At 38.9% G+C, this 24330-nt stretch overlaps 2 protein-coding genes across 2 annotated transcripts; one reads left to right on the plus strand and one right to left on the minus strand.

The window, feature by feature from the left end:
- Positions 1–51: 51 nt before the first annotated feature.
- On the minus strand, positions 52–10933 carry LOC149026268 (uncharacterized). The gene is made up of 4 exons (XM_089146513.1): positions 10435–10933; positions 7413–7656; positions 7278–7320; positions 52–525 (listed from the first exon to the last, which is right to left on the minus strand). Exons 2-4 carry the CDS (start codon positions 7647–7649, stop codon positions 404–406), a joined length of 402 nt encoding a protein of 133 aa, XP_089002639.1. The 5' UTR covers positions 7650–7656; positions 10435–10933; the 3' UTR covers positions 52–403.
- A 326-nt stretch (positions 10934–11259) lies between these two features.
- On the plus strand, positions 11260–23766 carry LOC149026269 (uncharacterized). The gene is given in 5 exon segments (XM_089143640.1): positions 11260–13314; positions 15060–15273; positions 18031–18291; positions 18293–20805; positions 22759–23766. Coding segments are annotated over 4 exon segments (4350 nt in total). The 5' UTR covers positions 11260–11320; the 3' UTR covers positions 20174–20805; positions 22759–23766.
- The last annotated feature ends 564 nt before the right edge of the window (positions 23767–24330 follow it).

Here is a 24330-nt window from a genome sequence, read left to right on the forward strand (position 1 = left end):
AAATCGTGCCGCCAAAGCTTACAAAACAGCAGTATTAGAGGCAATTTGACATTGTATGGGAGATGCTTATTTTGGGTTGCTATTATTCTGGCCTGTCATGACTCATTGACAGTGGCTGCAATTTCACATTACAACCTAGATACTTCAGACCTAGAAATAAATGAGTCGGGTTCTGAACAGCTATTCACAAAACCTGTAAACTAGACCAACCCAATCATACAGATCCGTTTAATTTGTTAGGTCCCGTTCTTCAACTCAGTAAGTAAAGCTTGCATTCAGAATTTCATCACCTGACATGATCCTATCGACAACAATGACATTCAAAATAAACATCACAAATTTCACCTTGTACCAAAGAAGAAGAAAGTGCAGAAAATTAGCCTTGATAAATCAACACAGCACATCAAGTCGACTGAGCTTCTGGCTTTGGTAGGCTCTCTATTGCTTTCTTTGAATCTGGAATGTACCTCCAACAGCGTTTATGGACCCCACTTATTTTTTTTGGAGCATCTGCAGCTGGCACGCCTGTATGAAATTCTCACAAGGATCAACATAATTTAAAGGTAAGTATCCTGCTAACATGAGAGCCTTGTGCACTGGGCACAACACTACCACCATACCCCCCAAGAAAAACAACTTGGCGGATGATTTAATGGTATTTATGGTTTAATGTAAGACAAGATCCATGTCACCGGTCTCATTCATTCAGTTGGCCCAAGGCCGAGTTGTTGTTATACACTCTGAGAGGGATCATGATGCAACCCTGATCTAGATTCGTTGTTCTGGCCCAACCTACCCAATCCCATATTGGATGGGGGTGGGCAGAGTATGCCTAAGCTGATTGTAATACTTCAATACTACCACACAGTTCTGCCATGTTGAGGACATGTACCCAAAAGGTCCCTAATCAAATTCCAATTTTCAGCTCAATAAGACCTAATGAAGTGGAAAACCAGAGCATTGAAACAGAAAAACACAAATGAGAGATTACTAAACACAAGGGAAATGATAAAAAGACACCTGGATTTGAGACTACTACTATTACACCCAAAGGAAAGGCAATGCTCCAACAGAAAAAAACATATGGAATTAAAGAAACCTTAGACTGTGAAAAGTCATGTCTAAGGTTCTTTTAAACCATAGAGAGAACCATAAGGAATTAAAAGAACATTTAAAATAGCTAACAGATATCTGATCTTAATCTAATGTTCAGATTTATACAGGAATATAGTAGAAGTTGAAAGGGGTATGGCAGTCAGAGGTTTATTTATGATGTCATATCATGCAAAGTATTTCAAGAGATCAAGGGAAGCAAATTATGGGCAAATTTAGGGTTATCAATACATATTGGTTTCTCAGGTCATGGCGTGGTGGTGATTGATGGATCGGTTACAAGGCACTTACCACATAAAAGGAGTAAACGAGTTCTGTTCGGCTGCTTGATTGGTTATAAAGCCCCTTCTGTTGCTGAGATGGTAGAACGCTTAGCCCGCTTATGGGAAAATGGTGGAGTGACTTACATTGTCTGTTATAACAAGATCCTGCTAGCTGCTGAGTTCATTTCGGAAGAACATCGCAACAGAACTCTTTCGTGTGCTCCCTGGTGGATGGACTCAAGCCTCTTACATCTTGCTTTGATCCCGTTTCCTGACAAATTCTCTGTTGGAGATTTGGCACCTCCTTTGGCACTTTGGATTCAACTCCATAATGTTCGGGAAGACTGTTACAATGAAAAGTTGTTGTCTGTTGCGGCGTCGTGTCTTGGGAAAGTGATGGACATCCAATTAAATCTTAAAGCTCTGGGCCTCCCTCCTGATGCTGCTCGTGTTAAGGTCATGTATGACCTAAATATGCCGGTTGAAATGCAAGTTTCAATCCACAACACCAAGGGCGAAGCTTTCCAAGTCAAATGCCTTTTTGAAATCAAGATGCTGTGCTCAAGATGTGGATGTCTTTCTCACGGTGACCATTCCTGCCCCCATAAGAAATCGCAGGATGGTCTACCTAATATAGATATTCCGCTGGCTGGTTCGTTTGTTAAGGCGAGAACTCGGCCTATACTCTCGGGTTCTTCTAAGATCTTCTCTACAAAAGCCTTAGAGAAATTTTTGGAGCTCAAAACAATCAAAATCTCTAATCTGAAGGATGGTAATCGCAAACCGATTATCAACTCTGCTATTTTCTCACTGGAGTCGGAGGAATTACTCCCTATGGAAATGGACTGTGATGATGAAGGTCCTACGAAACTAAAGTCTGAAGAGAAAGCTGGTGATGTCTTTTCTGAAGGACAGACTCTTCGATCTCTGTTTACTGAAGACATCTCATCTAGAGACAAGCGGAAGGGCAAAGGAAAAGCTGTTCAGGATGAAAAATCCACTCTACACTGCGAACCTACTAAATGTGGTGCCTTTGTGGAACGTGAGATCGTTGAGGGGCTCGACCGTCAATATTTACCATGTGTCTGCAATAATCCAATGCCAAAGGGGTTGCCGGATACGAAGGTGCTGGTGTGAATGTGGGGAGCTCAAACTAATGCAAATTGGAAGGACGACCCAGAAACCCCACTGCGCGGTTAAGGCTTCCGATAATCTGGTCCAACCCTTTGATCCTATGGACTCGTTCCAATCTTTTGTTTCTTCACTACTCTCTAACTCTCTTAATCCCGATTCTCTTCGAACTCGATGAAAGATGCTATCCCGTTGAGGATCTATGATAGAGCCAACCGGTATGCTTCATCCATTCTCCAACACATTTTATCAAGCACCGCAAGATCGGACCCGATGGACAATCGGGTGACCCCTTTTCCCATTTCTTGGTTTCTTGATAGCTTTGCTGTTTTTGTTTTTACTGCTCTCTCGCCTTTTTAACTTTGTTCGCAAACTCTTAATTCCGCTCCCTAATTACTCTTTGTCTGCGTTTATTCTAACTTTCTTGGTTGTTGGCTGTGTCTATTCCTTCGGGTTTGCAATGGTAGCCTTAATGCTTCTTCCTTTAATCTTGTTGTACTTGTTATCATCTTTTTTGCTAGTCCGTGGTATCTCTCAAGTGTTTTGTGGTTCTTATCCAGTTTGTGGAGTTGGTCTTTTTGTTGAGAGCGGGGAAATTAGTTACAATGCTTGCTTTAGTTGGAATGTTCGTGGTATTAATGGTAAATTCACGTTAACCGTTGGAGAAAATATGTAGAAATATCATCCCGATCTTATTTTTATCTCGAACCTAAATGCAAGAACTTGAATACTATTCACTCTTTCGGGTTTTGAACTTTATCATCACCGCATATGGTTCAAAGTACGGGTTCTAAGGGTTACCAAGGGGATTCGGTTCTTTCTTCTCTACCACAAGCTCCTTCTCTTCTATTCTCAACTAATCATTTCGCGCGTTCCAGTGAATGACTATAATTCTAGTCAGGTTATCATTTTCATCTATGCTCCGCCTCAATACCCCCTCCGTAAACAAGTGTGGATCAATCTTGCCAACCACTTGTCTTCAATTCCCAAACCGTTTATCATTTCGGTGATCTAATGAACTATTATCTCCCGAGGATATATTGAGCCCTTTTAAACCATCTCCGCATTACCATACTTAACCAGGCTCATCACCGATTTCCAACTCACCAATAATGGGACGGACCAAAATATACATGGTCTAACCACAGAGCCTCCGAATCTTACTCGACTGCTGGATAGAACTTTGGCCTCTCATGATTTCGCCTGTTTTCCTAATCTCACCGTAAAATTTTGCTCCTATTAGTTCACCATTCTCCTCTTCTTTTGAACACTAATGGCTCATTTAAATCGGGAGAAAACTTTTTCATTACCAACTTGCTTGCGGTCCCCAGCTTCTTGAATCATAGGTGATGCTTGGAAGGGATTTGTCATCGAATCTCTCTTCCAGTGCTTCCTCTCAAATTTTCTTGGGATGGAATGCTCTCATTTTGGTAATGTTACCTTTTAAGATTGAGCTGATTTTTCTGGGCTTCCCCCATCCTATTGGGACTGTTCATCAGATGAGCTTTGTGGATTTATGTGCCGCTTCTTTCAAATCGGACCGCTTCATGTACCCTTTCTACCATCAAGTTCCAGTACTAGGACGTTGAATTTATTAATTTGTGATGTTTCATTTCACCTCTGTTTCTAATCCTTTCTCTTATTCCTTTTACATCCACCCAAATATATCTCCCTCTTTGATATGCTTTTTCCACCGTACCCTCTCTTATGCGATGCTATTTTCTCCTCTTCCCTTCATTGTGAGTTACAGCTCTTCTCCTTGGGCTTCTAAGCTCCGTTTTGTGGATATCAGCTTGTTTCTTCCAACACTTCGACCTTCTTCATCCTTGTCTTTCTTCTTTTTTTGCTAATGCTATGCTCCCCCCGGTACTAACCACACTCTTTTATGTTTCATTCCAAATATGATAGGCTTCTCTGTCCTTTCCCTTGCCTTGTTGTTTCTTATAAAATCATTGCCAAGATCCTAGCCCTCCGAATCGCCTTTCCTCTGTTTCATTTCTCCTCTCCGCCTTTGTCGAGACAATCCCTATTCTGTTGCTCTGGTTTTCCACTACATAGACCTCTACTCTTTGTTCCTCGTTGGACTGTCAGCCTCGCGAGTTGTGTGTCTCCTGGTCTTAAAATGTCTTGGCTTTGACTCTTGTTTTGTGAATTGATTAATGGTTAATCTCCACCACTTCTTTTTCCATCGCTCTGGTTCCCCTTACTCATACTTCTCTCCGGGCTCTCTTGCCCTTTGGCCCATACCTCTTTCTCCTATTTGGAAACTCTATCCCTTCTTGGCTTTATCTTGCTTTTAGGGTTTTGCATCTCCCCTTACTCTCTCTTTTTTTATGATATTTTTTTTTTTTCTGCTTCTTTAGATGATATTTGTGTATCAGCTTCTAGCTGTTTGGACTATGCAGACGTGTTAATATGGGAAAGTAGCTTACTTAAGATACTCCTCCTCCTACAGGAAAAATTCTCACATTCTGGTTGAGGAGTGTTCTTCCTCTTTTTGGTAGTTCTTTATTCCCTGGAGGAATCTATATTTTGCCCATCTTCTTGATGACTCTTTCGTTGGAGGCTCTTCCTTTCTTATCGAGATCCTTTTCCATCCTCTCCGTGCCTTTTTCTTCTCTTTTTCCCGAGTCCTCCTGTTCTTCTTCCTTCTGTTTTCTCTCCTTTCTTGGGACTGTTTTTACCTGTTTGGGCCGTTTGTTGGAACTTTGATAGCCCTTCTCATCAAACAGGTAGACTTTTACCGGTCCAATATCCGCCTCTTTGCAATATTTCCCACCTCCCTTTTTGATCCCGTCAACGCCTCTTTTTCTCTTCTCTTTTTCTTTCCCTTTGGTGTGGTGTCCTCTTTTGGTTTCCCTTTTCTCTGTTGTTTTTCTTTCTTCTTGTCACTCCTTTCTTCTTTCTTTTCTCTGCTTTTTTCTCTTTCATCCTCTGCTTTCTATTTTTCTCCCTCTTGCTTGTTTTTCTTATGTTCCCCGACTACTATTGGCTTTCTCAATTGTTGTTACCTCTATCGTTTTCCTTTCGTTGATGTGTCCTTTTTATGGACTCAAATCCCTCCAATTTTTTTTTTTTTTTTCTTTCTTTCTGAATCCTGTTTCTTCTCCTTTTCCTTCGTTCTTGCTTTTTGCCTCGTTGCTCTTTTTTCCTTTTGCCGTTTCCACCACTGGGTTATTCGGATCTTCCTTTCTCGCTTAGTTTTTGTGTGTTTTTCTTCTCACTTGCTCCACCTTGTGGTCTTTTCCATACTAATTATAACTTTTATAGTATTTCATCTTTCTCTTTCTGCACCTATCCCCTTGGTCTTTATTTACTTTCTCCTCTTCCTCTCTCCTTCCCTTGTCTTTACTCTTTATCTATTCTTCCTCCACCTTCTTCTTTTGTCTCAACATCCTCTTGCTCAGGTTGTCTGTTGGTCTCCCCTTGATCTCCGTTGGGTCAATTCTATGGTGGCACAATTATTAACGCAGTTCTCAAAGGAATAGTACGTGGAATGAAAAAGGCACAACAAAATGCTATTCAAATTGATTCTATATGGGTCAACCTGGAGCAAATCAAGGAATATTTACCATTCCCTCACAAAACTTGGCCGATAGAGTCAATTCCAGACCTCATTTCCATAGTATCTAATCCAAACAACCCCCCAACTGAAATGCCTGAATATTGTAACATCTTAAATATAGGTAGCAGGATTGCATTACAATCAATAGGCTGTAGAAAACCCAGAATCTGGGATAACTTATCCCACCTATCTCAGGTGTAATTTATGTTTTTCTTCTTGTATTAACAAAAAAAAATACATATTGGTTTCCACGACCACTACTTAAAAACAAACCTTCCATTTGCTTTAAGAAACACGGCAAGTCACAAGATTCAAAGGGAAATATAAATTGTCAAAACTCAGTAGAAACTCACATCCTTGAAAGGAAACAAAACTCACCATTTTTGTAGACATTTCCAATTTTCGGTCAAAATAAGAGCTAATGAAGTGGAAAACCAGAGCATTGAAACAGAACAACAGAAAATTACAAATGAGAGACTACCAACACAGGGAAATGATAAAAAGGCACCTGGAATTGAGACTACTACTAGTAACATCCACAGAAAAGGCAATGCTCCAACAAAAAAACATATGGAACAAAAGGAACCTTGGACCGTGAAAAGTCATGTCTAAAGTTCTTTTAAACCATAGAGAAAACCATATGGAATTGTAAAACACATTTAAAATAGCTAACAGATATCTGGTAATTTAATGTTCAGATTTATACAGGAATATAGTAGAAGTTGATAGGGGTATGGCAGTCAAGTTTATTTATGATGTCATATCATGCAAAGTATTTCAAGTGGTGGGAGTGTAATCTCAGACGGCAGACTTCAAAATCCCGCTCCATTGACTCGATTTGGAATGCTATCTTTTTTGATGTTTCTGCTAGGCTTAGCTCTATTCCCCACCCCCCGGTTGTTGACTCCTCAAGCAATAGGCTTATTGATGTCTCTTGGGGCCTCAACTCCCAACTCCTTCCTTCTCTTTGATCCTCTCTTGGATCTCTCTTGTATTGGTTCTTCGTTTAATTTAATTATTTATTAATCCAAAAAAAAACTATGGGCTAATTTAGGGTTATCAATACATATTGGTTTCCATCACCACTACTTTAAAACAAACCTTCCATTTGCTTTAAGAAACATGGCAAGTTGCAAGATTCAAAGGTTAATACCAATTACCAACCTCAGTAGAAACTCACATCCTTGAAAGGAAACAAAACTCACCATTTTTGTAGACAATTCCCCATGCCTTACCATGTCGTCCATCCTGCAACAAAAAAATAAGCGATCTTGAACCAACGAATCTTGGTGACAAACAGAGGAATGGGGAATCAGAGAACAAAAAGAAAAATGGGAAACCTTGTAGAGGTTGATCTTTGTAATCTGGTAAGATACTCCAACCCAGTGACTCTTGGCCATTTGATATCCAATACCCCAATTGGGAAGAAACTGAGAAACTTCAAAGAAGTTCTTCTTTTTTCTACGGTTTGATTTCTTTGATACCACTGCTGTGGCTGCATTTGAAGCAGGAGCAGAGGTACTGAAGCTTCTGACAAGACTGAATGAACGCCTTAGAAGACCAACTGCTTTCTCCATTGCTGAGCTGTTCAAACAATGCCAAAAGAGTTAAGTAGTCTTCCCCTCTGATCCTTTTTTCTTCCTTACTTGTCTCCAGTGAAGACTTTCATCATAGTTTCCATTTGTTTTCCTAATAATTTTACAGCTAGAATGATGTTCGTAGAGTAATTTGGGCAAGAGATCTCTTTTTTTTTTTTTTTTGGGGGGGGGGGGGAGACTTAAGCTCCATTGGTATGATTTGTTTCTATCTTGGACCCATCTGAGAATGTTTATTTGATCACTAAAACAATCTGGACTCTAAAATGAGATTGGTATGCTTATGTGATGAATGAATTTTTGTTTTTTTTTTTTGTTTTTAGCCTGCTTTATAACATCTTGAGGACATATAGTTGTGGGTAACTCTTATCTTTCTTCCTATACTCTTTAACAAAAAAGGCATGAAGACAATGCATACATTGTGTTTCATTCCTTTTTGAAATTGTCTGGATTGTCCAAGGAGGTTACCCGAATGTTACTCAAGACAAGGATACAAAACATCCCTCATTTAACCCATGAGCTCACAAGATCTGCTCACAGAGCAAAACAAGATGTACCGTACCAGATATACATATGACAAATTTAACATTGTAAATAAAAATATGAAACACGAAATCTTTCTCCCAATTATTGGAGCCATGCAATTTTTGCTACCCGAAAACCATTTGGCTGCTGAATATGATGGGAAAGTTATGTACCTGGCCGGGTTTAACATTATTAACTTCTTATAATGAGGCATCCCCATAGATGGAAAATCTCTCCTTTATGTGGCTGACTCTGACTTGTCTTCATGTTGGATGTTTCAACCAAAAGATGCATACATTTTCACTGAATCTGGATTGGGTTTGCTAATTTCTGATGCAATCTACAAGCATGATGAGACGCTATAGAAGCTGAATGATTGTTCTAAGCTTGAGTAATTGCTAATGGCTGGATTCTACAGTTTCTCTATAGAAGTCCAGCAACTAATATTAATGAAATGTAAGACTGTAAGAGTCTTGCAAGTTAACGTTCCATTGACTAGTATCGAATGTTGAATATTGAGAACATTTGGGTGCCTTCCATTGGCTACAAAGATGAGACAGGGAAATTTTGAGGAATGCCACAGCTTTACACATTTACCATATCAGAAAGATATCAGCACCTACAGTTACCCTGAGCCATTGGTTTTCCCCAGTAGAATGAAAACCATTCATGAATCAGCACAAACACGAATTATGGCAGAGTAGATACTCCTGAATCATATCATACAGTAATTTGAGTAACTCTACAACAAACTAGTTTCACTACAAGCCTTGACTTTCACATCTGGTTCACTATGAAGCCATGACCAATGACAATCTTAATAATCCATTAACTATGAGATTATTTAACTGATCTTCCCTTAACTGCTCTGAATCTCACAATCCCTGCAACCTAGATGGAGAAGATGGACTGGATTACCAGAGATGGGGAAGATGAATGAGATGAATGAGAGGAATTGTCTTCCCACAGATAGCAGCTGGGGTTTGAAGCTTCAATCAGAGAAGACGAAAATTACTTCTGTCACTGCGTTTTTTCCTTTTCGTTCTATTTTTGTTTTTTGGCACAAACTACTCTACTAAAAGTATTAAACCAAAAGCGTTCATAATTTGAGTTTAATGCGAGATTCGCGTTTTTACCCTTATGTATGATAAGGTGTGGTGAAATGTATTCTTAATAAAATGTTTGGAAACACATTAATACTCAGAACTCAAGAGCCACATCATTGGTTCAGTGGTGTAATTTCATAGTATCAAGTTCTGATTAGCAATTTAGGTGTGATGGGAATCACATCTGCCAAATCTACTTCATGACATAAAATTATTTAGGACCGTTTGATAACCCACTGAAAAACAATTTCTTGTGTTTCTCACTTTGAGAAACAAAAAGTTCGGCCAAAGATTGTTTAACAAAATTGTTTTGTTTCACGTGATTTTTGAAACACGAAACAAAATTTATGAAAATTTATGCTTCAAACAATAGTTTTGACATCTATTTCTCAAACCAAAAGTTGGACGGAGGCTTAAGGATGTAAATTGGTACAGTATCGGTAATTTGGTATGGTATGGGTATTCTACCAAATTTCAATAGTGAAAACCAAAACCCCACCATACTGAATTCTATATGGCATGGTATGAAATTAGTATGGGAAAAAGGTACAGTACAAGAAAACAGTATAAACAGTATAAATATGGTACAGTATGATTTTGATGTGAAGACAGTATGATTTCACTGGTGTAGGTTTCCTTCGACTGAAATGCTACTTTTCAATCGAGTTCTCAATTTTGATATTTTACTGCATCTAGGCTACTGAAAGCCCATAAAAATAGGATGCTGACTGTTCGGTTGGAAGTTCAATCTTCATTGAATTATATACTAGAATTAAAACCTTGCTATACATGGTTCAATTGTCAGACCCTTTCTATTTTTTTTTTTTTTTTTGTTTGGTTGAAGTTTTTACTTTTATTTTTCGTGACATTATTTGGTAACAGGGATTCAGTTACTATCACCAAGGAGACATACATCTAAACAGATTCATATTGGCTTTGGTCTTGCTTGGGTAATGATCTATTAATGAGATTTGCATCAACATACTTTCTTTTTATGGTAAACAGATTAGCATCAACAAACCAAACAACTTTTTTTGTACAGCAACTGTCATTGGTAACAGAAGTATAGCACATAAAGCGAAGATATTACAACAATTAAAATCGTCTTATCAAGAAAGAGAAGATGTAAACCAAACCTGAGAATACTCCAATTAAAATCGTCCCCTGCTGTTGGTGTCCTTTCAAGCCAAATCAAATTTATAGAAGAAGAGGGAAAGAGCTAGTTCTCTTCGTCTTATCCTCCAACCGCTTCTCCGTCTTCCTCCAAATGAAAGCACAAAACCCACATACGCACTGGCAGACCAGACAGAGAACACGGCGATGGCTACTTCTGCTTGTCTTGATGCAAAATGTTATATATCTGTTTCTTTTTTTTTTCTCGGAAAACAGAAAATGTATGCCTTAATGCTCTACTGGTTTTTCTGATTTTCTACTTCTACTGGACCTGCGATGACAGAAAATGTAGGCCTCATTCAGGATATAGATTACGATTTTCTCTCCAATGGGATGTGTAGGGTTTCGGATTTAGGATTTGGAGTAGATGATGAAAGTTTATATCAATCGCAGAAAGATTAAGGAAAAAATAACAAAAACAGAATGGAGGAAGAACACAAAACTCAAAGAGGACCTGATTCCTGATTCAACGCTTAGGAATGTAGGGTTTAAATTTTAAAGTTTAATAGGTTTATAAAGTCAATTACAAGATTACCCTCGGAATGTAACTCGGTACGGTGTTTTTTATACCGTATCGTATCGTTTTTCGAACCAATACAGTTCAGTCAGTTTTAGTCTTTTAGACGGTTGGTTTCAGCGAATTATATGTTTTCCTTGTATTTCTAGAGAAACATTCGGCGGGAAAATGAATTACCAAAAAACCCTCGAGTCCCCGAAAGGGTTTAACCTTAACCCTTGGCCCTTGCCCGACTTTCATCAATTTCATCCCTTCATCCCTTCATCCCATATGAAACCCCCCGTTCAGGAACTGAGAAGCGTGGTTTTCAAACTTGGAAAGCAAGAGATCAGATGAGTTGGAGGCTCTTTACAAGTGTAGGTCGTATTGCTTACCTAAATCAGAAGGGTCACCAATTGACTCCTCCATCGTCTTCTCTTCGATGTGGAGGATGCCTCCCTTTTGGTTCTTCTGCTGGTAAAACCATTGCAACACGAAACTGGTCGGGTGCCCGTTTCAGGAGTCTTGACGAGGCATTGCTTTTCTTCGACACCATGACGGGTAAGCAACCTTTCCCATCAATTTGGGATTTCAACAATCTTTTAGCTGACATTACAAAGATGAAACAGTATCCCACTGTTCATTCCCTCTCCAAACGGATGGACTCTTTGGGAATTCAACCCAGTTTGTGCACTCTAACTATTTTAATCAATTGCCTATGTCATCTGGGTCGGGTGGATTTTGGTTTCTCGGTATTGGGGAGCATCCTGAAACGTGGTTTTGAGCCAAATGTTTTTACCTTCAATACTCTGATTAGGGGACTCTGTTCGAAGAATGTAATCGGCCATGCACTGGAGTTTTTCCACAAAGTGGTGGAGTTAGGGTATCCATGCGATGAAGTCACTTATGGAACACTAATTAATGGGCTTTGCAAGAGTGGAGATGCTGTTAAGGCCGTTCTGTTTTGGAAGGAAATAGATCAGAATGGTTGGTGTAGACCAAATTTAGTGGTATATAGCATGCTTATTGATGGTCTCTGCAAACAGGGGCTGGAAAAGGAGGCCATGGACCTCTTCATAGAAATGAAGGGCAAAGGCATCTCACCTAATGTGGTTACATACAGCTCTGTGATTCATGGTCTATGCAATTCATGTCAGTGGAAAGAAGCTGCAGCCCTTTTTGATGAAATGATGAATCTTGGAATCAGACCAAATACAGTAATTTTTAATGCTATGATAGATGGTTTTTGCAAAGGAGGGAGGTTGGAGGAAGCACGTGCCCTGTTCTATATAATGCTTCGAGAAGGTGTGGTGCCAGATTGCATTACTTACACTTGTTTGATTCAGGGTTTATGCAATTCAGGGCAGTGGAAGGAGGCCTACCAATTGTTCCAGCAGATGTTGCAAGGGGAAGTTTCACCAAGTGTGATTACCTTTAGTATATTGGTTACTGCTCTTTGTAGAGAAGGGAAAGCCAAAGAAGCTCATGAGTTATTTTATTTAATGATTCAGAAAGGCGTGGAGCCCAATTTGATCACATGTAGTGCATTGATCGATGGATATTGTTTACTCGGTCAAATGGATCAGGCGATGGAGTTCTTCACTTCCATGGTGAGTCGCGGATATATGCCTGATACCATTACCTATAGTACGCTCATTTATGGCTATTGCAAGTTGAAGAGGATGAATGAAGCTTGGCAGCTTGTTAAAGAAATGGCCAGCAAGGGCATAATTGTAAACACTGTTACTTATACTTGTCTTATTCAAGGATATTTTCTTGCAGGCCAAGTTGATCATGCATTGAATGTTTTCAAAGAAATGCAAGTTCAGGGGTACAACCCAAATGGATACACTTATTGTGTATTGCTGAGAGGGCTATGCAAAAGCAAGAGTATCAACGATGCACTAGAAATGTTTCATGAAATAGATTCTAAACATCTTGATATTGTTACGTACACTGTCATTCTTGATGGAATGTGGGAGGCAGGTATGCAGAAAGAGGCTGAAGAATTGTTCAACTCCATCTGTTCCAAAGGTTTGAAGCCGAGTATTGTAACATATAATACAATGATCAAAGGATTATGCAAAGAAGGCGCGATGAGCAAAGCTTGGGATTTGTTCATGAAAATGGGGGAAAAAGGATGTCCTTCAGATGGTGTGACTTATAATATGTTGGTTCATGGATTTCTTAGAAGGAAAGAGACCAACAAGGCATCTGAGCTTTTGAACGAAATGTCTCAGAGAGGTTTCCCATCAGATGCACAGACTGTTTCTTTGATAGTGAATTTGCTTGCAGATGTGGGATCTAAATCAGAATGGTTTGATAGACTCCTCAGTTTTGTGCCAAATAGAACAGATTAGGTGTTGTTTCTTTGCTCATTTGGTCATGGAGCATTGGAACAATAATGAGCATTTGTATTAGGAGGCAAAGAACTTCATCACTGTTTTACGGTTGGATGTTAATGATAGTAAACTGATATTGTTACAGCAGGACTAACCAGCAGTGGGTAACCACTAATTGGATCTACACTATGCAGTGAACCCAGAGTAGGTCTCATCTTTGATTACTTGACAGTTGAAAGGCTGGTTCACTTGAGATCAAAGCAATCCGTCCCTCCTAATAAGATGTATATGTCTCCCACATTTCTCTCGGAAGAATTTGAAGCTAGCTCTACACAGAGAGGGGGGGTGAATAAATAATTAAATTAAAGGAACGGAACACCGAACTACAAGAAGAACAAAGGGGTCATAGAGGAGGATGGAATTGGGAGTTGAGCCCCAGGAAACAACAATGAGCTTGTTCCTCTCTCCTAATTGTACCGGGTAATTTCATGTTGGCTGAAAATGATGCAAACGATCGTGTGTTGTATGTTAATTTTGTGATCTAATTGGCTAGATATCGTGCCATTTTAATGAATATTTCCGCTTTATTAGTGACATGATTCCTAAAAATTAAAAAAATCTCTGTAAAAAATGAGGTGGATGATATGATCACAAATTCGAATGATATCTATTGGATCAATTGCAGTTTTTATAAACAGATCAGATTGAAAAACACGAAATTTGAAATCTGAGAACCGTACGGTGCTGATTTTGATTAACAAGCCCCCCATTTCTTTGAAGTCGAATTTTCTTATATTGCATCAGAACACAGATGTGTCTTCCTCGTACTCTTATGTGGGAGGAAATAAGAGTCTTCCCCATTGTTTCTTACATTTCTTTTTCTGTTTTGCCTTGAAAAGTGATCGTTGAAAACGTTTTCTACTTGGCACCGATGAGGATGTCGATTTTCTTCTGTGATGCTATAAGATTATCCTGAAAATTGTTGGATTTTTTTTCTTTTCTTTTTTCATACTAACACTACTGACCCTGAAAAAGCAAGGTTACCTTGCATCCTTAAACCGATAATCATTTTTCATACATCCTAACCTCATCCGTTCCTTGAGACCCACATAGGTAAGTACAAGAAAATTCACCTGTTGTCCATCGAGTCATCAACTACATCAACTAAACACAAGGGAATGATAAAAAGACACCTGGATTTGAGATTACTACTAGTACATCCAAAGAAAAGGCAATGCTCCAACAGAAAAAACATATGGAATTAAAGGAACCTTAGACCGTGAAAAGTCATGTCTAAGGTTCTTTTAAACTATAGCGAGAACCATATGGAATTAAAAGAACATTTAAAATAGCTAACAGATATCTGATCTTAATCTAATGTTCAGATTTATACAGGAATATAGTAGAAGTTGAAAGGGGTATGGCAGTCAGAGGTTTATTTATGATGTCATATCATGCAAAGTATTTCAAGAGATCAAGGGAAGCGAATTATGGGCAAATTTAGGGTTACCAATCATATTGCCTTCAAAGACCACTACTTTAAAACAAACCTTCCATTTGCTTTAAGAAACATGGCAAGGCGCAAGATTCAAAGGGAAATACCAATTATCAAACTCAGTAGAAATTCACATCCTTGAAAGGAAACAAAACTCACTATTTTTGTAGACAATTCCCCATGCCTTACCATGTCGTTCATCCTGCAACAAAAAAATGAAGCGATCTTGAACCGACGAATTTTGGTGACAAACAGAGGAATGGGGAATCAGGGAACAAAAAGAGAAATGGGAAACCTTGTAGAGGTTGATCTTCGTAATCTGGTAAGATACTCCAACCCAGTGACTCTTGGCCATTTGATATCCATTACCCCAATTGGGAAGAAGCTGAAAACTTCAAAGAAGTTCTTTTTTCTACGCTTTGATTTCTTTGATACCACTGCCGTGGCTGCATTTGAAGCAGGAGCAGAGGTACTGAAGCTTCTGACAAGACTGAATGAACGCCTTAAAAGACCAACTGCTTTCTCCATTGCTGAGCTGTTCAAACAATGCCAAAAGAGTTAATGTAGTCTTCCCCTCTGATCCTTTTTTCTTCCTTACTTGTCTCCAGTGAAAACTTTCATCATAGGTTCCATTTGTTTTCCTAAAAAATTTACAGCTAGAATGATGTTTGTAGAGTAATTTGGGCAAGAGAGATCTAAATTTTTTTTTTTTTTGGGAGGGTGGGGGAAGGGGGGGGGGGGGGGAGAAGAGAGGCTTAAGCTCCATTGGTATCATTTATTTCTATCTTGGACCCATTTCTGAGAATGTTTTTTTGATCACTAAAACAATCTGGACTCTAAAATGAGATTGGTATGCTTATGTGTTGGATGAATTTTTTTTTAGCCTGCTTTATAATAACTTGAAGACATATAGTTGTGGGTAACTCTATCTTTCTTCCTATACTCTTTAACAAAAAATGCATGAAGACAATGCATACATTATGTCTCGTTCCTTTTGGAAATTGTCTGGATTGTCCAAGGAGGGGTTACCTGGATGTTACTCAAGATAAGGATGCAACACATCCCTCATCTAATCCATGAGCTCACAAGATCTGTTCACAGAGCAAAACACGATGTACCATACCAGATATACATATGACAATTTTAACATTGTAAATAAAAATTTGAAACATGAAATCTTTCTCCCAATTCTTAGGGCCATGCAATTTTTGATACCAGAAAACCATTTGGCTGTTGAATATGATGGAAAAGTTATGTACCTGGCCGGGTTTAACATTATTAACTTCTTATAATTAGGTGTCCCCATAGATGGAAAATCTCTCCCTTATGTGGCTGACTTTGACTTGTCTTCATGTTGGATGTTTCAGTCAAAAGATGCAAACATTTCCCTGAATCTGGATTGGGTTTGCTAATTTCTGATGCAATCTATGAGCACGATGAGACGCTATAGCAGCTGGTAAGTAAGCCAAATGATTGTTCTAAGCTTGAGTAATTGCTAATGCCTGGATTTTACAGTTTCTCTATAGAAGTCCAGCAACTAATATTAATGAAATGTAAGACTGTAAGAGTCTTGCAAGTTAAAGTTCAATTGACTAGTATTGAATGTTGAATATTGAGAACATTTGGGGTGCTTTCCATTGGCTCCAAAGATGAGACAGGGAAATTTTGAGGAATGCCACAGTTTTACACATTTACTAATATCAGAAAGACATCAGCACCTCCAGCTACCCTGGGTCATTGGTTTCCCCAGTAGAATAAAAACCATTCATAAATCAGCACAACAAACTATGGCACAGTAGATACTCCTGAATCATATCAAACAGTAATTTGCGTACCTCTACAACAAAGTAGTTTCACTACAAGCCTTGACTTTCACATCTGGTTCACTATGAAGCCATGACCAATGACAATCTTAATAATCCATTAATTATGAGATTATTTAACCGATCTTCCGTTAACTGCTCTGGATTACCAGAGATGGGGAAGATGAATAAGAGGAATTGTCTTCCCACAGACAGCAGCTAGGGTTTGAAGCTTCAATCAGAGAAGAAGAAAATTACTTAAAATACGATTTTGACATGAAAACAGTATGATTTTACTGGTGTAGGTTTCCTTCGGCTGAACTGCTATTTTTCAATCGAATTCTCAGTTTTGTTAATTTACTGCATCTAAGCTGCTGAAAGCCCATAAAAATAGGATGCTGATTGTTCGGTTGGAAGTTCAATCTTCATTGAATTATATACTAGAATTAAAACCTTGCTATACATGGTTCAATTGTCAGACTCTCTTCTTCTTCCTCTTTTTTTTTTTCTTTCTTTTTTTCGTGACATTACTTTGTAACAGGGATTCAGCTACTTCTATCACCAAGGAGACATACATCTAAACAGATTCATATTGGCTTTGGGCTTGCTTGGATAATGATTTATTGTATGGTTTTAATGAGATTTGCATCAACAAACTTTCTTTTTTTTGTACAGAAACTGTCATTGGTAACAGAGGTAAGTATGGCACATAAAGCGTAGATATTACCTCAATAGTTTATCCAAGAAAGAGAAGATGTAAACCAAACCTGAGAATACTCAAATTATAATCGTCCCCTGTTGTTGGGAAACTTGTCCTTTCAAGCCAAATCAAACTTATAGAAGAAGAGGGAAAGAGCTAGTTCTCTTCGTCTTATCCTCCAATTGGTTCTCCGTCTTCCTCCAAATGAAAGCATAAAACCCATATACGCACTGGCAGACCAGACAGTGAACAGCACGAAGGCTACTTCTGCTTGTCTTGATGCAAAATGTTATCTTTTTGGAACTGCTGCGGAAACTATTTCATTCTGGATATATCTGTTTCTTTTTTTTTCCTCGGAAAACAGAAAATGTAAGTCTTAGTGCTCTACTGGTTTTTCGGATTTTCTACTTCTACTGATCCTGAGATAACAGAAAATGTAGGCCTCATTTTGGATATAGATTAAGATTTTCTCCCCAATGGGAAGTCTAGGGTTTCGGATTTAGGATTTGGAGGAGATGATGAAAGTTTACATCAATCGCAGAAAAATTAAAGAAAAATAACAAAAACAGAATGGAAGAAGAACATCAACTCAAAAATAAGCAAAAACGCCTCGACTCCGAGGGTCTGATTCAACCTATAATGTCAATTACAAGATTACCCTCAGAATGTAACTCGGTACGGTATTTTTTTATACCGTGTCGTATCGTTTTTTGAATCAATACAGTTCAGACAGTTTTATACGGTTAGTTTCAGCGAATTATTGGCCGACTTTCATCAATTTCATCCCTTCATCCCATTTGAAACCCCCGTTCAGGAACTGAGAAGTGTGGTTTTTCAAACTTGGAAAGCAAGAGATCAGATGAGTTGGAGGCTCTTTACAAGTGTAGGTCGTATTGCCTACCTAAATCAGAAGGGTCACCAATTGACTCCTCCATCGTCTTCTCTTCGATGTGGAGGATTCCTCCCTTTTGGTTCTTCTGCTGGTGAAAACCATTGCAACACGAAACCGGTCAGGTGCCCGTTTCAGGAGTCTTGACGAGGCATTGCTTTTCTTCGACACCATGACGGGTAAGCAACCTTTCCCATCAATTTGGGATTTCAACAATCTTTTAGCTGACATTACAAAGATGAAACAGTATCCCACTGTTCATTCCCTCTTCAAACGGATGGACTCTTTGGGAATTCAACCCAATTTGTGCACTCTAACTATTTTAATCAATTGCCTATGTCATCTGGGTCTGGTGGATTTTGGTTTCTCGGTATTGGGGAGCATCCTGAAACGTGGTTTTGAGCCAAATGTTTTTACCTTCAATACTCTGATTAGGGGACTCTGTTCAAAGAATGTAGTCGGCCATGCACTGGAATTTTTCCGCAAAGTGGTGGCGTTAGGGTATCCACGCAATGAAGTTACTTATGGAACACTAATTAATGGGCTTTGCAAGAGTGGAGATGCTGTTAAGGCCGTTCTGTTTTTGAGGGAAATAGATCAGAATGGTTGGTGTATACCAAATTTAGTGGTATATAACATGATTATTGATGGTCTCTGCAAACAGGGGCTGGAAAAGGAGGGCATGGACCTCTTCACGGAAATGAAGGGCAAAGGCATCTCACCTAATGTGGTTACATACAGCTCTATGATTCATGGTCTATGCAATTCATGTCAGTGGAAAGAAGCTGCAGCCCTTTTTGATGAAATGATGAATCTTGGAATCAGACCAAATACAGTAATTTTTACTGCTATGATAGATGGTTTTTGCAAAGGAGGGAGGTTGGAGGAAGCACGTGCCCTGTTCAATATAATGCTTCGAGAAGGTGTGGTGCCAAATTGCATTACTTACAACTGTTTGATTCACGGTTTATGCAATTCAGGCCAGTGGAAGGAGGCCTACCAATTGTTCCAGCAGATGTCGCAAATGGAAGTTTCACCAAGTGTGGTTACCTTTAGTATATTGGTTACTGCTCTTTGTACAGAAGGGAAAGCCAAAGAAGCTCATGAGCTATTTTATTTAATGATTCAGAAAGGCGTGGAGCCCGATTTGATCACATTTAATGCATTGATCGATGGATATTGTCTACTCGGTCAAATGGATCAGGCAATGGAGTTCTTCACTTCCATGATGAGTTGGGGATATACGCCTGATACCATTACCTATAGTACGCTCATTTATGGCTATTGCAAGTTGAAGAGGATGAATGAAGCTTGGCAGCTCGTTAAAGAAATGGCTAGCAAGGGCATAATTGTTGACACTGTCACTTATAATTCTATTATTCAAGGATATTTTCTTGCAGGCCAAGTTGATCATGCATTGAATGTTTTCAAAGAAATGCAAGCTCAGGGGCACAACCCAGATGAATACACTTATTGTGTATTGCTGAGAGGGCTATGCAAAAGCAAGAGTATCAACGATGCACTAGAAATGTTTTATGAAATAGATTCTAAGCATCTTGATATTATTACGTACAATGTCATTCTTGATGGAATGTGGGAGGCAGGTATGTGGAAAGAGGCTGAAGAACTATTCAACTCCATCTGTTCCAAAGGTTTGAAGCCGGATATTATAACATATAGTACAATGATCAAAGGATTATGCAAAGAAGGTGCGTTAATCAAAGCTTGGGATTTGTTCATGAAAATGGAGGGAAAAGGATGTCCTCCAGATGGTGCGACTTATAATATGTTGGTTCATGGATTTCTTAGAAGGAAAGAGACCAACAAGGCATTTGAGCTTTTGAACGAAATGTCTCAGAGAGGTTTCCCATCAGATGCACAGACTGTTTATTTGATAGTGAATTTGCTTGCAGATAAGGGATCTAAATCAGAATGTTTTGATAGACTCCTCAATTTTATGCCAAATAGAACAGATTAGGTGTTGTTTCTTTGCTCATTTGGTAATGGAGCACTGGAAGAATAATGAGCATTTGTATTAGGAGGCAACCACTATGCAACACGACGCAAAGAACTTCATCACTGTTTTACGTTTGGATGTTAATGATCTCTTCCAGTATGATGTATTCTCCTTTGGGCCAATCAATGGTTCCTATTTTGGAAAATTTGGACTTCTATACTGGTCAAGCAACAGTAAGGTTCCTTCTTCATTTTGTTAGTTTTATTTTCAAATTTTCTCATCCCTAGGACCTATTAGCTATATTCGTATTTGTGAATCTATTCTACTTTGAATAGGTTTCAATTTCTTGGCCTCATCTCTTTGAATGACTGATGGATGTTTGCCAAGTGAATCAGCCCTCTTCTTGTGCTTGGTTTCATTCAAAATGCTTCTCAGACATCTTGTCTTCAGCATCTGTAGCCCTTCCCCCTGCATAAGAGGTTAGAAGTTTCTGATTGGGTGATTTGTATTATAAATAAAAGTGCGGCATGCTATCAGCAAGTGGTGATGGACAAGATTATGCACTGTTGCATAGAGGCATGTTGCTGTGGTGATCCAGCTACAGACCCTAGGGTAAATGCTCCTAAGGCCGGTTGGTGACGAAGCTGACATAGGTTTGGAGGTTTTCTCAGTCATATCCTCTCTACCATTCTTTCAATTTCTCTCTTTCCTCTTTCTTCTTTTCTGCTGTTATGCTAATTTCCTATGGCCTTTCTCTCTGCTTTCATTGTCATCCTTAGGTATTTATTCTCCTTGTGATCTACAGCACCACAATTCTTAGTTACCTTCCCTGTCCCTTCCTTTTCGCCCCACCCTCTCTTCTTTTTCTTGTTCCTTCCTTTTTCCCCATCTGTGTTTTCCTTCCTTCTGTTTCCCATTGACCTTTGCGTGTCTCCCACCCTCTCTTGTTTTCCCCCCCTTTTCTGCCTCCCTGGTTTTCTTTGTTCTTTTCTTTCTTCTTCTTATTCTTTCTTCCTTCCTGTCTTTTCCCTTCTCCCCTCCCCCCTCTGTTTTCGTTTTTTCTGTCTTTCTTTTTTTTTTTGTTTTTTTTTTTTTTTTTTTTTTTTTCCTTTTTTTCTTTTTTTTTTTTTTTTTTTTTTCTCTTTTTTTTTTTTTTTTTTTTTTTTTTTTTTTTTTTTTTTTTTTCTTTTTTTTTTTTTTTTTTTTTTTTTTTTTTTTTTTTTTTTTTTTTTTTTTTTTTTTTTTTTCTTTTTTTTTTTTTTTTTTTTTTTTTTTTTTCTTTTTTCTTTTTTTTTTTTTTCTTTTTTTTTTTTCTTTTTTTCTTCTTTTCTTTTTTTTTCTTTTTTTTCCTTTTGCTCTCTCTTCTTTTTTTCTTTTTTTTTTTTTCTTTTTGGTTTTTTTTTGTTTTTCTCTTTTTCTGCTTTCTTTGTTTGGTTTTGTGTGTTTTCTTTTTCTCCTTGTGTTTTCTTTTTTTTGTGTTCTTTTTTCTTCTTGTTGCCTTTGTTTTGGCTGGTTTGTGTTGTTGGGGGTTGGTTTTCCTGGCGCTGTGCCTCCTGGCTTTGGTTTGCCCTCTTCCCTCTCTTTCTTTTCTCTTTCTTCTTTTGTGTTTTTGTTTTTTTGGTTTCTCTTTTGTGTTTGGTTTTTTTTGTTTCCTTGTTGGTTTGGTTCTTGGTGTTTGTTGTTCTTGCGTTTTTCCTTTTGGTCCTGTTTTTGGGGTTGTCTTTTGTTTCCTTTTTGGGTCTTTTTTTTTTTGGTTTTTGGTCTTTGGGTTTGGCTTTGTCTTCTTTCTGTTTGGCGTTTGTGTTTTTTTTGTTTGGGTTTGTTTCTGGCTCTGGTTCTTGCCTGGGTTTCGCTTTGTTTCTCTTTTCGTTCTTTTTTGCTTCCTCTTGCTTCCGTCCTTCCTCCCTTTGGGGTCTTCCTTGCTCTCCCCTTTCTTTCGTCCTTCCGCCTTGTTCCTTTGTTGGCGGTTTGGGCTGGTCCCTTTTTTCTTGCCCTTTCTCCGTTTCTGGGGGCTGCTTCCTTTGGCTTTGTTCGGCGTTCTTTGGTTTTTTGTTGGCCTTGGTTTTGGTTCGTCCTCCTTTGCGTCGTTGTGCTGTGTTTGTGCTCTTCCTCCTTTGGTGCCTCTTTGCTTCCTCCCCTCGTGGTTTGGTGCCTCTTTTGTGTTCTTCCCTCCCCCGTTGTGATCCCCGGACAGGCTCGTTGTTCCTTGGGGTCTCAGTTCTTCCTTCGGTCTTCTTCTTAAAGGCCTTGTATTCTTGGTTCCTTGTCTTTATATATTATTTTTCATCCGTTCATTTTTCTCACAGGGGCTTTTTGGGCCTTTCTTGTTTCCCCCCTGTTCTTTTTTGTGTTGTTGTTCTGTTGTCCCCGGTTTCCGTTCCTTTTTTGAGAAATGGTTTACTAATGTGTTTTTTCAACTGTTGTCACACGGTTCTGGGTTGCCCTCCTCTTCCACATGGTGTTCCAGGCGTCATCCGCGTCGTTCCTTGGGTCCTTGCTCCTTTGGTTGAGAGTTTTTTGTGTGCCTGTTTGCTAGGGATGCTTGGTCCCTCTGGAACTCTGGCTTTTCCCCCAAGCTATGAATGACATATTAGTTCCATTTTCAGGTTGGTGTCTCCTCATGGATGATCTCAGAGTACAGTGATCTCGGACCTAACTATATTGCATCTGTAAGGACTTCAAAAGTGATATTTTAAGGTGGCCATATTCTTGCCTGTCAAAGTAGGTCATCTCAGAAAGTAACAGGATTTTGAGGTTTTTGATATGTAGAAGTTTAGGTGACCTCAAATTATTTTTTTTCCTAGGACACTGGGAGTTGAATTGACTCAGGCAGAGTCAGTGGACTTGAGAGTTGTATGGCTTTCAGCAGATGTGGTGCATGTCTCACTGTTTGGAGGACCTAGATGGTCTGGTCTTCAGCATCTTTGGCCAAACTGACCCCTTCCAATCTCAAAATCATGTCTGCTTTCTGTAGGACTGAGCTTTTGGTGAAATTGGACTTCAAACGGTTGTAGGAGGCTCTATTGAGATGGTTTCACTTGAAGCTTTTGTATGGGAACAAGATCATCTGACTTCACTGGTAGACCAGGCCAACTTGGGGGAGTCCTTTTGGTCATGCTAGTTTATGAAGCATGTCTTGTTTCCATAATTGTGGGCTTTTTAGGCTTGCCTCTTGTTACCTGAATTATACTCCCCCAACCCTCCTCCGTATCCCCTTATTCTGATGGACATTCTTATAGTACATCCCTTGTAAGTGGTAACTCAATGGTCCAGTTGATATGATGATCCACCCAACATGGTTGGGGAGGACTCATTATCATTAATTATGTTGTAAATATATATTTAATTTATGGATTCGAGGTGTTAAATTGCTATTCTGTGTGAAGATTAATGTTGTTTCCTAGTTTCACTTTCGTGATGGTTTTGTATTGTTTAATGTCAAGACATTTTTGGCACTAATTGCTTCTGGAACAAGAAATACAAACAAATATAAGAGAAAGAACAGTAGTTGATAAAAGAGTGTTTACCATTTTCTACATTGGAAAGACAAAAACCCTGAACATGGTAGAAGGTGACTGAAACAACATGCTTGGTCCCTCTGGAACTCTTTAACTTTTCCCCATTTTCTATAGCTTGTTTGAGGTTTCCTGGTTTACATATACCATGTCTATTACATGATCAGCACCCTTAGACAAGTCTGATCATTGAATTTTTCAGAGTAGACCCATCAGTCTCATGCTTTGCGTCCAAATAAAAATGATTGATATTAGAGTTAGTGATTCAAATATGAATGATTGATATTAGAGTTAACGATTGAATATTCAGTTCATTACACTACCCAAATTTTAATTGTGGCTAACTTGTAGTGTTGAAGTGAATCATCTATAATATTTGACACTAAAGTGAGGTGTTCGGAGTTTCTTTTTTTTCTTTTTCTTTTGGATGGGCCGGCGCTCCCCGGGGGCCCGGGTTCTCCTTTCTTGTCTTTTCTTGCTTCCCTGGATGTAGGTGTTTGGAGTTTTACCGGCCACCTTAAAACTCTTATCCCTACATCAGGTTCGTCCCCCTTTCGGTGTTTCCTTGGGATTTTCTTTTCAGGTTTACATCAACTTCCGTGTAATTATAGCTTTTGCCCTTTCAATATCACCAACTTCCTCTCTTTTTCTCTCTCTTCTCTC

Source organism: Hakea prostrata, chromosome 2, assembly GCF_041222555.1.
Source record: "Hakea prostrata isolate BN-2017 chromosome 2, UWA_Hpros_2, whole genome shotgun sequence".
In the NCBI taxonomy this organism is placed as follows: Eukaryota; Viridiplantae; Streptophyta; class Magnoliopsida; order Proteales; family Proteaceae; genus Hakea; species Hakea prostrata.